This window comes from Carcharhinus amblyrhynchos, chromosome 35, assembly GCF_965287045.1.
Source record: "Carcharhinus amblyrhynchos chromosome 35, sCarAmb.v2.hapA, whole genome shotgun sequence".
Lineage (NCBI taxonomy): Eukaryota > Metazoa > Chordata > Chondrichthyes > Carcharhiniformes > Carcharhinidae > Carcharhinus > Carcharhinus amblyrhynchos.
The window spans coordinates 42,326-57,229 of record NC_137358.1 but is presented as its reverse complement, the minus strand read 5'-3'; the positions used below and the strand labels follow the sequence as shown (position 1 = coordinate 57,229).

General features: G+C 43.1%; 1 protein-coding gene across 4 annotated transcripts in view; it reads left to right on the top strand.

The window, feature by feature from the left end:
* Positions 1 to 14,904, top strand: part of LOC145361697 (circularly permutated Ras protein 1-like) — a 105,246-nt gene that overhangs the window by 61,826 nt on the left and 28,516 nt on the right. For all 4 annotated transcript variants that reach the window (XM_080217613.1, XM_080217609.1, XM_080217612.1 and 1 more), the window contains 5 exons: positions 285 to 436; positions 1,721 to 1,802; positions 8,831 to 8,958; positions 13,291 to 13,375; positions 14,481 to 14,587. In XM_080217613.1, coding sequence (XP_080073739.1) covers positions 285 to 436; positions 1,721 to 1,802; positions 8,831 to 8,958; positions 13,291 to 13,375; positions 14,481 to 14,587 — 554 coding nt within the window. The remainder of the gene's footprint in view (positions 1 to 284; positions 437 to 1,720; positions 1,803 to 8,830; positions 8,959 to 13,290; positions 13,376 to 14,480; positions 14,588 to 14,904) is intronic.

The window sequence follows — 14,904 nt, the reverse complement described above, 5'->3', positions numbered from 1 at the left end:
TCTTATGTTCTTATATTGAGGGCTAATGTTGGGGATGCATTAGGTGTAACCATTTTGATGGCGGGCTGTAGCAAATTCCTAGGCCATTGTGTATTGGTTTGCATGATGCAAAATACTTATTTGAATAATTCCAGCAGTTTTTGAATCATCCATAAATATCTAAAGCTAGGTAACTCCATCAGTTAATTTCTCATTCCATTGAAGTTTGCCATATTTCATTTTAATCTCAGCAAAATTGCAATGTAAAACAATGTTAGACATACCAAATTTGATTGGTTTCACAGGTAACAATTTATGGAGATGGACTGAGCACCCCGCAGACTCTACAGGACTTTGAGTTAATTGATCAAAATTATTTGAAGACACAAGGTGCCCAGGCAGCACTACCACATTGTGTTTTAGAGAGCAGGGATGCCCTACATCGTCGCATACACCTGTGAGTAACTTTCTCGTAAGGATTATCCGGTGGAACTGAGAAAACATGAATGTTGGAGATAATTCAACAGAAAGATCCTTGAGATTTGTATACTCTGTGACTCTATAACATATTTCCAGTGGAACCAAATTCAGATGAAAGGTTTAAACCAAAAGTATTGAGAGCTGTCTCTTTATCTCTTTCCTATTTGGACTCTGCTTCCAACTGTCTCTTTCTCTCTCAAGGTCTTGTATTGTTACAGTCCCTGCAAGGGTGAAATGCCGATGCCACTGCTTCCCTCCTTAGGAGGATGATGAGAAGAAGGTTGATGAACTTGAGAAGAAGGTTGATGAACTTCCAAAGAAGTTCAAATAAATTGCATGGTTAATATATCTTAGAATTTTCCCAAATTTGCATTGGTTTCTTTTTAAAAGATGGATTGATTTCACGGGCAACACTGATGAGAGAGAGACTAACCTCCAACCCTCGGGCTCTCCCCTGTTCTAGTTCTAAAGATACAACTCAAGCTCCTTTTATGTCCAGTCCAATCTCTCTTTGGTCTTTATTGCCAGAATCAATGGTACCATCTTCTCAGTAACTGTCTGCCTCTCTTTCAAAACCATTACCAGGATCTTCAACTCTAAACACCACTAATCTAATTGTCGTTGCAAGATATTGCCCTAACTCAACCTTTCTTTCCTCCCCAAAGTTCTTGAAAGTGTAATTCATTAACTGCCCACATTCATCTTTCTCATAGCTCCATATTTGAATCTCTCCATTCTAGTTACATCATTGTAACAACTGTAATCAGTTACAAGTGAATCCAGCAGCTAAGACTATAGTTCACTAATCTTCCCGATCTTCCTCAATTTGTTGGTAGCTATCAGCATAGTCTATCTTCCATCTGTACCCAGCAAAAGTCAGCACTGTACCCAAGTGAGAGTATGTAGAACTGGTACCTTAGTGAAAGTTAGTGTACTAGGGGCTCCAATGAGGGCTCTGGAAGCAGGACGCAACCTCGCTTCGGTCATTGTGGGACCCTCCATCCCCGAAATTGGAGAAATGAAATGAGGCATTTGCTTGTGTAGTGAGATCCTGTGATATCATTGGAGAATGCAGCATTGGTTGTGACTTTGTGAGTCTTTCTGCTGTCTATACCATTGATGTAGGTGTGGGGGTGTTGTATGAGCGGCTTTCTCCATTACATTGCTTTCGCTTAATCAGAACATAAGAATGTATTTCTATTAATGAGAGGAAATATGTGACTTGTATCTGCGTTGTTCATGTCCTCTGGTGTATCTGCAGATTGCAGGAGTGTGGTGCTACAGCATTGGGTCCAGCAGCACTCATATCCATAGCGATGGCTTCCCAGAAACAAGGCTCTAAGGTCAGTTGGAATTTAACTATTAGGTTTTTATGTGCACTGACTTTAGTAGAAATATTGTTTAAACATTTAAAAAAAAGGAATGTCAATTGCAGAAAATAAAAAAAGTAGGGAAAAACAGGTTCCCTCAAGTTGCTTTTGCAGGAGGGGGTAAGGATAGTGTATCCAAACAAGCTGATGATGCAAAGTTTGGTAGAAAAGTAAGCAGTGAAGAAGGTGCAAAGGGGCTACAGAAGCACAGTTATAGGTTTAGTAGGTGAGCAAAAGCAGTGTGGCAAAGTATGAAGTTGTCTACATTGGTAGGAAAACTTGCAAATTCAGAATGTATTTTCAATGCTGAGAGGCAGGAAAATGTTTGCATTTAGAGAAGCCTGCATGTCCTTATACATCAATCAGAGAAATTTTACATGTAGCAACACAAGCAATTAGGAAAGCAAAAGGGGAATGTAGGTATTTTGTCACAAGGGGATTGGGGTAGAAGATTAAAGAAGTCTTATTACAGTTATACAAGGTCCTGGTGAGGCTACACCTGGACTACAGCAGTTTTCATTGGAAGGATAAGGGTTTTAGTTCAGTTAGCATGGTCAGTGCAGGTTTGGAGGGCTGAAGGGCCTATTCCTGTGCTGTAATTTTCTTTGTTCTTTGTTCTTTTGGTCTCCTTATTTAAGCAACAACATATTTGCCTTCAGAGAGAATGCAATGCAGGTTTATTAGACTGGCTTTTGAGATGAGGTGATTGTCATAGAGTCATAGAGGTTTACAGCATGGAAACAGGCCTTTGGCCCAACTTGTCCATGCTGCCTTTTTTTAGCCACTAAGCTAGCCCCAATTGCCCACATTTGGTCCATGTTGTTCTATACCCATCTTACCCATGTAACTGTTTAAATGCATTTTAAAAGACAAAATTGTACCCACCTCTTCTACTATCTCTAGCAGCCTGTTCTGGACACTCACCACCCTCTGTGTGAAAAAACTGTCCCTCTAGACCCTGTTGTATCTCTCCCCTCTCACCTTAAACCAATGCCATCTAGCTTTAGGCTCCCCTACCTTTGGAAAAAGATGTTGACTATGTAGCTGATCTGTGCCCCTCATTATTTTGTAGACCTCTTGTAAGGTCACCCCTCAGCCTCCTACATTCCAGAGGAAAAAGGTCCCAGTCTATCCAGCCTCTCGTCATAACTCGTTATAAGTCCCGGTAGCATCCTAGTAAATCTTTTCTGCACTCTTTCTAGTTTAATAATATCCTTCCTATAATAGGGTGACCAGAACCGTACACAGTATTCCAAATATGGCCTTACCAATGTCTTGTACAACTTCAGTAAGACGTCCCAACTCCTGTATTCAATGTTCTGACTGATGAAACCAAGCATGCCGAATACCTTCTTCACCACTCTGTCCACCTGTGACTCCACTTTCAAGGAGCTAGGAACCTGTACCCCTAGATCTCTCTGTTCTGTATCTCTCCCCAGTGCCTTACCATTAACTAAATAAGTCCTGCCCTAGTTCGATCTATCAAAATGTATCACCTCTGCATTTATCTAAACTAAACTCCATCAACCATTCATCAGTCCAATTGATCAAGATTCCGTTGCAATCCTAGATAACCTTTCTCACTGTCCATTATGCAACCAATTTTGGTGTCATCTGCAAACTTACTAACCATGCCTCCTAAATTCTCATTCAAAGCATGAATATAAATGACAAATAACAGTGGACCCAACACCAATTCCTGAGGTACTCCACTGGTCACAGGCCTCCAGTTTGAAAAACAACCCTCCACAATTGCCCTCTGTCTTCTATCATCAAGTCAATTTTGTGTCCAATTGGCTACCTCACCCTGGATCCTGTGAGATGCAAGAACTTACCATACCGTACATTGTCAAAGGCCTTGCTAAAGTCCATGTAGACGACATCAACTGCACTGTTCTCATCTACCTTCTTGGTTACCCCTTCAAAGAACCCAATCAAATTCATGAGACATGTTGTTCCACTCTCAAAGTTGTGCTGACTGTCCCTAATCAGTCCTTGCCTCTCTAAATGCCTGTAGATCCTACGTCAGAATACCTTCTAACAACTTATCTACTATAGATGTTAAGCTCATTGGCCTGTAGTTGCCACCTGCAGCCCTTCTTAAACAAAGACACAACATTTGGCACCCTCCAATCTTCAGGCACCTCACCTGGAATTGCTGATGATTCATGTATCTCTGCTAGGGAACTTGTAATTTCCTCCCTAGCCTCCCACAATGACCTGGGATACACTTCATCAGGTCTTGGGGATTTATCTATCTTGCTGCGCTTTAAGACTCCCAGCATCTCCTTCTCCCAGCATGTGAAGACAGACACCAGTGGATTGAGTGGATGAGACCAATGGAAGGTCCAGTGGTCAAGAAGACGGTCTCTGCAAGCGCCGTGGAATGTGAAGAGCAGAACAAGACATAAAGACGTCCTGGTCATCCACTGCGCCTAGTCCCATCTCCAGTCGTCTTGACTCTTGTCTTGCCGCTGGATCCAGGTGGGAATTGGGAAGAGAGAGCGAGGCTGACACTCTCCCTCACTTTAATCCAAATTAAGCACTAGTCTCGACACCATCATTATCATCATCGTCCTGTTCAACCTTTGAAGTCCTGTGGCGATGGGTAGGTGACGAAGCAGCAGGTGCGGATACACTGGGAGCTATTGTCACAGACCGCTCACACAGGTGGCTCAGGTCAAATGGTCATTTTCTGCTGACCGAAGTAGCAGTGAAACTCGGCGTCTACCTGGGCGACTGAGCAGCTCTCTTCAGGAACACACTGCTCACCTCCATAGAATGAGGAAGGGGCTAGAAAAGGTTCCCTAAACATTGCCTGCTTCACTACACCCTGGCCAGTTTACCACGGCTGGTGGGGATCCCATCTTGCGGCCAAACAAACAAAATAAAACACAAGGTGACACCGCTCACCATTGGCAGTTGGAACGAGCGCTCGCTTTTGGAGAACCCTACAGTAGGCAGACCAGCGACAGGAAGAGCTTTAGTTGCCAGAGAGCTTGCAAGATACAACATTGACATTGCAGCCCTAAGTGAAACTCGTCTTGCCAACGTATGTCAGTTGACTGAAACTGGAGGTGGATACAGTTTTTTCTGCAGCGGTCGCAGCAGCGATGAGCATCGTGATGCTGGAGTTGGATTTGCCGTCAGGAGTCACCTTTTCGGAAACTTGCTAGTCTACCCAAGGGTGTGAACAACCGGTTTATGACATTATAGCTTCCGCTACAGTACAGAAATCAAGCCATCCTGATCAGCGCCTATGCCCCCACAATGAACAAGCCGGACGAGATGAAAGAGAAGTTCTACGAAGAACTAGACGCCGTGCTATCAGCAGTACCAACAAGCTGATCTTCCTTGGCAATTTCATGCAAGAATAGGGTGTGACTCTGCAATGTGGCAGGAAGTCATTGGGAGGCATGGAGTGGGCAAGTGTAACAGTAATGGCCTACTCTTAATGAAGACCTGTGCAGCATACGACCTCCTCATCACCAACACAACCTTCCGTATGCCTACCCGTTACAAGACCTCCTGGAAACACCTCTGCTCTAAGCATTGGCATCTTATCGACTATGTCATTGTCAGGAGAAAAGACAGGCAGGATGTCAGAGTGACCAAGGCCACGTGTGGTGCTGACTGCTGGACTGATCACAGGCTCATTGATTCCAAAATGAGGCTCCTCATCAGACCCAAGAGGCGAACACAAGGAAGCAAGGTTATAAGAAGAATCAGTGCAGCCAAGCTAAAGAATCCTATCATAGCATCACCACTGGCTGAAGACTTAGAAATCAAGCTTGCTCACCTACACCTTGCAGGCAGCGCTGAGGACGACTGGGAACACTTCAGGGGTGCTGTACATACATCTGCTCTGAAGATGCTCGGGGCCTGTACCTGCAAGCAGCATGACTGGTTTGATGAGAATGTTAAGGAGATACAGGCTCTACTCGTGGAAAAGCACCGTCTTCACTGGGCCTGTCAGAAAAACCCATCATCAGCTGCCAAGAAAAATGCTTTTACCAGCATTTGCTGGACAGCCCAGAATAAACTGCATAAAATGCAGGATGCCTGGCTGAGGCCAAGGCAGATGAAATACAAGGATATTCTGACAGAAACGACTTGAAACGGTTCTATGAAACCCTCAACTGTCTCTACGGACCTCAATCTCTCGGGAGCTCCCCCCTCCTGAGTACAGATGGTACAAGTCTCATTACAGAGAGGGCTCAGATCCTGCAGAGATGGACTGAACACTTTGAAGCCGTCCTAAACCGATTGTCCTCAACCGATTGTCCTCATTGTAGAAGAACATGTTTGACTTCATCCTGACCAATTTAGATTATGACTTCAAAGAGCCTCTTCTTTGATTCAACCACCATCCACGGAGCCCATCACCTGCAAAATGATCAAGCTGCACTTGGACCTTTACCCAGCATGTCTGGAGTCTGTGTATCCCCTCTCAGTAAAAGATGTGGTTTCCCTTTGACCTCCTATGTGAGCTGTTCATGCAGCTCGGTTAGGGTGCATTGACCCAAACAGGTGCTGGACTGTGGTGACTCGGGGCATTTCACAGTAACCTCGTTGCAGTGTTAATGTAAGCCTTACTTGTGACTAATAAATAAAGTTTAACTTTCTCGGGGTCCAGCTACCCTTTTTTAAAAATCATTTTATGGGATGTGGGCATTGCTGACTAGACTGGTGTTTATTGCCAATCCAAGTTGCCTTTCAGAAGGTAGTAGTGAGCTAACTTCTTGAATCACTGCTGTCCCTGAAGTGTAGGTACACTCACATTGCTTTTTGAGAGGGAATTCCAAGATTTTGACCCAGTGACAGTGAAGGAATGGAATATATTTCCAAGTCAGGATGACTTGGAAGGAAATCTCTGGTGGTGGAATTCCTGGGTAAGTGCTGCTCCTGTCCCTGTAGATGGTTATGGTCTCGGGAGCTTTGGTGAATTCTTGCAGTGCATCTTGTAGATTCTGCACACGGGAGCCACTGTTCTTCAGTGGTGGAGAGATTGAATGTGTGTGGAAGGGAAGCAATCAAGTGGGGCTGCTTTGTCCTGGATGGTGTTGAGCTCCTTGAGAGTTATTGGAGTTGCTCCCATCCAGGCAAGTGGAGAGTATTTCATCACACTCCTGACTTGTAGATGATGGACAGGCATTGGGGGCTCAGAAGGTGAGCTACTTGCTACCGGATCCAAGCCTCTGACCTGCTCTGGTGGCCATAGTATTGATATGGCTAGTCCAGTTCAGTTTCTGGTCAGTAGTAACCCCTAGGATGTTGATAGTGGGGAATTCCGTGATGTGATGTAATTGAACGTCATGGGGAGATGGTTTGATTCTCTATTGTTTGGAAATGGACATTGTCTGAGGGGATCTCCTCCCTTTGATCTTCCCTCAGCCTTCCATTGTTTGTCTTCTTGTGATGTTAGAATATCTTTAAGAAGTTTTTTTTAAATTATGTACTCTGCAGTTGTAAGCAAACTTTTTCAGTTTGTCTTTCTCCATGTTGCCGGGCTGTTTACAAGAGTCTTTTTATTTCTGCTTAAATGAGAGTTTGTTTATTTTTACTGGGATGTTTATGACTCTGCTAGAATTGTTAGGAGAAAAACTGGTTGGCAGGTCAGGCTAGTTTTTTTTTCATTTTCAGTTTGGAGCTACAGGTTTGAGTTTTAATTTTAGATGGAACATCAAACTGAAAAGAAGTTTCTCTCTCTCTCCCTGGTTTTGGAAGTTCTGCTGGTTAGCTGAAAGCAAACCCTTGCCTTTCTGAAGGGGGGATTGGCTGTTGGTGGTGGTTTACCTAGAGTCCCTGGTGTTTTGGGAAGCTGTTCTGAGTGTTTCAAGAGAACTGCAGACTTCATCCAAAGGACTCAGCTCCAGTATCGCGTGAGCATTAATCCTTTTGTCCAAGGGATTGGTTTGATTAGAACAAATTAGATGTATTTGTTAAGGGTTATACATTATAGTGGTTGTTTTGTTTCTTGTTTGTAATTGATAAAAGTTCTTGCTAATTTTCTTACTATACATGTTGACTATATTCTTAAATCAACTTTGTTTGATAAAAGCTCCCTAGTGGGTTATTTGAATCACACTGAAGTGGCACATATCATGCTTATCCTAGCCAAATTCAAAATGCAAAATCCATCATTCAGGCTGGCTCTATAGAAAACTTTGGAGTTTCTGACCTGAACTATAACATTCTTCATTTACCGTCTTGCTCCTCTGTCATTGTGAGCCCTCCTCCTTGCACTGTGCTCCTTCCACATTGCCCCCATCATTTTTGTTCGGCTACCCTCTCATTCTACCTTCCCCAGGCCTCGCCTTACACTCCAGCTCCAGTGGAACTTTGGACCTTTTGTTGTGCTGGCCACGTGAATCCTGTAGCATATTCCTGTCCAGATAGACACTGATATGTGGAGCCCGGTGCACGCTACTCTTCAGTAATTGGATTTAAACTGACTGATTTCAAGCTGGCGTGATGCAAAATTGGAAGACCTGACTAAATGTCAGTGTTCAGCTGTTTTAATGAGCATTCTTGATTTGCAAATAAATGCAGCTGATGTCTGTCCACCTACCAGTAGAAATCCAACCTGCCATTAACCAGCCATCGGGATAATTGCAACGTGATTTTCGGCCAGCAGCTTTCAAACTTTTTGGCTCCCACTGGATTTTCCATTGTGCCCTCCACCATACCTGCCACGGTCAGGATGGGAGAATTGTGTCCAGACAATTGCATGAGTTTTAATATTGGTGTGTCTATTACGAGGAGAGATTTTCTGTTACTGTAGTGGTGATATGGACTTTATATCATATTAGCTGCTAAGTTAGAACATAGAACATTACAGCGCAGTACAGGCCCCTTCAGCCCTCAATGTTGCGCCGAGCAGTGGAACCAATCCAATGACCCCCTAACCTAAACTATTCCAATATTATCCATATGCCTATCTAAGTTTAAGATGATTTACAGAGAATTCAACAAATTTAGATATTTTGTGTACTTTTCAGGTTATAATTTGTACAGATGGGCGAGCTAATACCATCCTGGGAAATCTGGAGGACATTAAGAATGATAAGATTTATCATTCCTCAAAGTTTTTCTACAATCAGCTTGCAGAATATGCAAAGACACAGGGGTAAGTGCTGTTTACATTGTGACTTGGTAACAGAATGGAACAATGGAGCCTGTCACAGTATCTGCAGAATTACAGGCTCATGTCGTCAGTTAATGAACTTTTTATCCCACCTGCTTTGTCACAGAAAGTCACTAACCATTGCTGAGGTCGGTGCATTGTAAGTTAGGAACTATCAATGTCTTTTGGTGCCTCAGGAGCTGAATCTTATGAATTAGGGAAGTCCCAAAAGGTGCTGTCAGTTGGGTTAGCTTAGACAAGGAATGTGGGTTAGCTTAGACATGGAATGTGGGTTAGCTTAGACATGGAATGTGGGTTAGCTTAGACATGGAATGTGGGTTAGCTTAGACAAGGAATGTGGGTTAGCTTAGACAAGGAATGTGGGTTAGCTTAGACAAGGAATGTGGGTTAGCTTAGACAAGGAATGTGCCAATTGAGACAATAAAGGAACATTAGGATGCAGCATTGTTTTGGGCCCAGTTTACAACAGCAGGTTTCAGAATATAATTCAGATCGTATTCCTGCTATATCAGGGCACCATGCCAGGATAGAAAATTAATGCTGGAAAAATTCAACAGGTTTGGCAGCATCTGTGGAGAGATGAGTCGAGTTAACCTGTTGAGTCTGTGTGACTTCTTCATAAAAGCAATGCTGCGGATGCTGGAATCTGAAACCAAAAGAGAAAACGCTGGAAAATCTCAGCAGGTTTGGCAGCATCTGTAAGGAGAGAAAAGAGCTGACGTTTCGAGTCCGGATGACCCTTTGTCAAAGACTTGCTCTTCAGTTCCAAAGGAGAAGCCCCTACTGGATGGAATAACCAAAACATTATAACAAAGTTGACCTAAAGCCTATGAGAGGTCAGTTTTTATACTCAGTGGAAAAAGGAGCATGGAATGTAAGGATTTTATATCAGGTAAAGCTTCATGCAAGTAATGGATAGAGAATGCATTAGTTTACTAGGATTTGTAGAAGTAAGATACAATTTGATCAGAAGGAAAAGAAGAATCACGTGCTTTATTTTACAGCAGATGGGAAGTAGAGGAATGGAGTAGGTATCCTTGTAAGGAAAGGATACAAGAGATCATTTGAAGCTTACTGGGCAATCTGAGAAAGAGTGATCAGGATTCAGAATGAAGGAAATTCAATTTAAGCTGGTTGTTGAACAAGTTTATTCCTCCACGGAAGATCAGAGTGAGCAGGAAACAGATGAATTTTATGCTGACATTCTGAAGCATAATAATCAAATCAAACTTACAGGTATAATAATAATGGGTGACTTAAATATGAAACTTGGTGAAGGGACATCAGCAACTTACAACAGTCATTATGGCCTTGGATTGAGAAGTGAAAGTGAAGAGAGACTGATGCAGTTTTGTTAAGATGATCTGATGGTGGCAAACACCTTAAAGAACCAAAAAGAAAACTCTCCACTTGGGGAGTTCCAGGCAATGGCATAGAAATAAAATTGATTATATGATGGTGTTTAGAAACAGTATGAAGAACATTCCTGGACATGCAGACAGGGATATATATTCCAATCATTGTCACCTTGTGACAAAAATAAATTTGAAAATATCAAAAAAGAAAAGGTGTGACCATTTTGACATTGACCTATTGTAGAATGAGAACGTCAGAGAGAGACAGTTACTCTTAAAGTAAAAATCAAGCATGAAGGTCTCTGGATGAGGAAACAGAGATCTCAGAAGCAGGAAACAAATGGGGAAATGTGAAAGAGAATATACAAGGAAAAATAACCAAAACAGAAAAGAAAATGAGACAAGGAGTGGATAAGGAATGAGATTGCAGCAGCGATGATAGAAAAGAAACAAGTGAATTTGTGGCATTGAAATGAAAATGAAGAATGCATCAGGCAAGAGAAGAGTAAAATGAGATGTGTGATAAAGTATTCAAGATGGAAATAAATCACAAAATGAAAGTTACACATCAGAGTGTGAAATCATTGGCAAATAGAAGGAATGGTATAACTGCAAATATTGGGTGCACACAAGACAATTTTGGTAAAATATTGGATGGAATATACCACTATTTTGGCCAAGTGTCATTTTGAACTGGGATGTTGTGATTTCACACTGTTATTTTAGGCATTTAAAAAAAAATAAATCCAGGAGATTCATGCCACACTTGTGATGAGATGGCTTTGATTTGCCCACCCGGGGATCAGCTGAGCTTTCAATGAGATGGTGGGGAGGTCTGTGTGACGTTGCATTTAAACACCTCCCTTGTGCTTTTTTCAAAATCCATCCAGAAGGATGACAGCGAGGAAGCTGGTGTGGAGGTTCTCGGAGGGAGCTCTGAGCAGGCTGCTGGATGTGGAGGTTCTCGGAGGGAGCTCTGAGCAGGCTGCTGGATGTGGAGGTTCTCGGAGGGAGCTCTGAGCAGGCTGCTGGTGTGGAGGTTCTCGGAGGGAGCTCTGAGCAGGCTGCTGGTGTGGAGGTTCTCGGAGGGAGCTCTGAGAAGGCTGCTGGTGTGGAGGTTCTCGGAGGGAGCTCTGAGCAGGCTGCTGGTGTGGAGGTTCTCAGAGGGAGCTCTGAGCAGGCTGCTGGATGTGGAGGTTCTCGGAGGGAGCTCTGAGCAGGCTGCTGGATGTGGAGGTTCTCGGAGGGAGCTCTGAGCAGGCTGCTGGATGTGGAGGTTCTCGGAGGGAGCTCTGAGCAGGCTGCTGGTGTGGAGGTTCTCGGAGGGAGCTCTGAGCAGGCTGCTGGTGTGGAGGTTCTCAGAGGGAGCTCTGAGAAGGCTGCTGGTGTGGAGGTTCTCGGAGGGAGCTCTGAGCAGGCTGCTGGTGTGGAGGTTCTCAGAGGGAGCTCTGAGCAGGCTGCTGGATGTGGAGGTTCTCGGAGGGAGCTCTGAGCAGGCTGCTGGATGTGGAGGTTCTCGGAGGGAGCTCTGAGCAGGCTGCTGGATGTGGAGGTTCTCGGAGGGAGCTCTGAGCAGGCTGCTGGATGTGGAGGTTCTCGGAGGGAGCTCTGAGCAGGCTGCTGGATGTGGTGGAGGAGAGGCATAACCCTCAAACGGGCCAGAGAGTATCCTGTACGCTCATGAACCCTGCATTAGAGGCAGTGGCAGCACTGGTCAGTATTAGTGGCCTACAAGGGAAGACAGGCCTCCCCAGGTAGGGAAATGATAATGACCACCTCCGTGCAGCCAGGATAAGTAACTCCTCTCGTTTGTCTACTCACGGAATCGCACATACATCACACGTTCAGTGGGAATTTACTCACTGCCACTACTCGCTCTCCCACATGCCTTCTCATCTCCCTTGCAGTTACTCTCCTCATCACATCCCAGTTCCCACTCACCAACCACGTCTGCCAGGCATCCTTACCACCAGTCACAATCCCACCCAGGCCCTATTCCCATAATTCCACATATTTACCCTGCCAATCCTCTGATATAAAAGGCAGTTTAGCATGGCTAATCAGTCTAACCCGCACATCATTGGATTGTGGGAGGAAACTGGAGCACCAGAAGGAAACACATGCAGTTACAGGGAGAACTTGCAGACTCCCCACAGCCAGTGACCCAAGGCCAGAAGTGAACCTGCATCTCTGGCTCTGTGAGGCAGCAGTGTTAACTGCTGTGCTACCGTGCTCTCCAGATATGTGAGTCAATGTATATAGATCATTAAAATATCATGAACAGGCTATAGAAAATAACAAAAAAAGATGATTGGAATGCTGGCCATGATATCTAGAGGAGTAGAATACAAGGGATAGAAGTCATTCTTCAGATATAGAAAACCCTATTTAGACTATACCTGCAGTACTGTGAGCCATTCTGGGTACCATACCTTAGGTAAGATGTCTTAAGTATGTTCTGTAAATTTACTAGATAGATGCTTGGGCTTCAAGGGTTAAATTATGAAGAGAGATAGAACTAACAAGAGTTGTATTCTCTGGAATTTAGGAGATTAAGGAGGGATTTGATCATAGTTTTCAAAATATTAAAAAAAATAGAAGGATAGGTGGAAGGAAATAATTTCTACCAGTTGGGGAGTCTAAGACTAGCGAGCATAGTCTAAAAATTTAAACAGACCCTACATTTCTGAAATACTTCTAAATACAATGTGTGGTATAAGTTTGGAAGTTTTTTCTGCAGATGGCAATTGATTCTTATTCAGTTGTAAGTTTTATGTCTGAGGTTGATACTTTTTTTTTATGGTATTAGATTGCTTGTCAACGAAGATCTCATTGAATGATGGAACCGGCTTGAGCAGTTAAATGGGCCTCCACCTGACCCTAGGTTCCTATGACCGGGTACAATGTTTCATAAGGAGATTTTAACAATTTAACAATTCCATTTAATTATCTGTGGCAGGGTGATTGTCTCCGTCTTGACCATTGAAGGCACTGACTGCAGATTACCAGAACTCGGACAACTGGCAGATAAAACTGGAGGAAAGGTGAGAGAAGCAGAATGTGAGATGGCCTTTGAAAGTTAGAAGCTAGGAATTGGAGGCTTTGGGTGGCTTCAGTCGCTTGAGCTGGAGTTTAGGATAGGGACAAAAACTTGGAAATATAGAAAATGTGCAGCTCGTAAGACCATTTGATCAATTGTGTCTCTACCAGCAGAACGTAAGCCATTCAGCCTAATTCTATTTTCAAAAGTTTGATCTGTAACCTACAGAGGTTATAGCACTTCACCAGCTTATCCAAATATTGTTTTAATGCAATGAATGTTTCTGCCTCTGCCACTCTTTGAAGCAAGAGTTACAGATCCTGCACCACCATTTAGACTCGATCAACAGCTTGAGGGAGTCTGTAGCCCGCTCCTGTTGTCCACTCCTGTTGCAATTTTTATATTCTTATGTTAACAAATATGCTTCTCTCATTCGCCCTCCCATGTAAATTTTTCAAAAACATCAGTTAAGCGAATCAGATATGCCATCTTTTTAAACAAATCCATACTGATCATTTTTAATTAATCCATGCCTTTTTAAATAACAATTAAGTCCGTCCCACAGAATTTTCTTCCATTGTTAGATCAGTGAGGTTGGTCTGATCTGATTTATCTCTTTATAAACAATGGCATGTGGTTAGCAGTCCTCCAGACTCCTGGCACTATGGTGGAGCCAACAAAGATTGATAAATGAAACACTCAAACTTTGTTTTTTTGTTCTTTTCTTTTTCTTAGAAATCTGGGATACATTTCTGCTCTGTGTATGATTTTCTAGCCATTATTTGACACTGATGCTCCTTAACAGCAAAGTCTGCATCACCCATCTCTTTGTGAAAACAAACTCAAAGTATTCATTAAGGATCATAACTTCTGAAGCCAAATCGAGGCACTGAGATAATCTAACAGTGATGGTGTCCTCAGAGGAAGGTGTATTTGTGCCCATGCACCCATAAGTTCTAATCACAAAGGAGAGAAGGGAAACCAAGGGAGAGTCCACAGTTTGGTCTGGAGGAAGGAGATGTTTGAATGAAAGGGGAAAAACTGAGAAAGGAAGTGTAAAAGTTCAGTAATTTTAATTATTTTCTTTTGCATTATTTTCTCATTCTCAGGTGAACATCACCAACCCTGCTAATTTATACACTGAATTTCAGCTAATTTTAGAAGATGATATTGTTGCTACGAATGTCACCACCACTTTCATTGTTGATGATGGCCTGTAAGTCCTAATGATGAATGGGATGGGTTTGTCATTCTTATTGATATCGGTCAATCCCCTCACCTGTTACTTTTGTTTTGACACAAGTGAAAGAGAACCAGCCTGAAGTGTGGTACATATTTGCAAGTTTGAGTCATTAATTATACAAAGAGAACAAAGAAAAATACAACATAGGATCAGGCCCTTTGGCCTTCCAAGCTTGTGCCAATCATGATGCCCTAAGTAAAAAAAAAACCCGTCAAAATGAACCACTTCACACTTATCACAGATTTAAGGTGCGGGGAGGAAAGTACAGAAGTGATGTTAGGGGTAAGTTT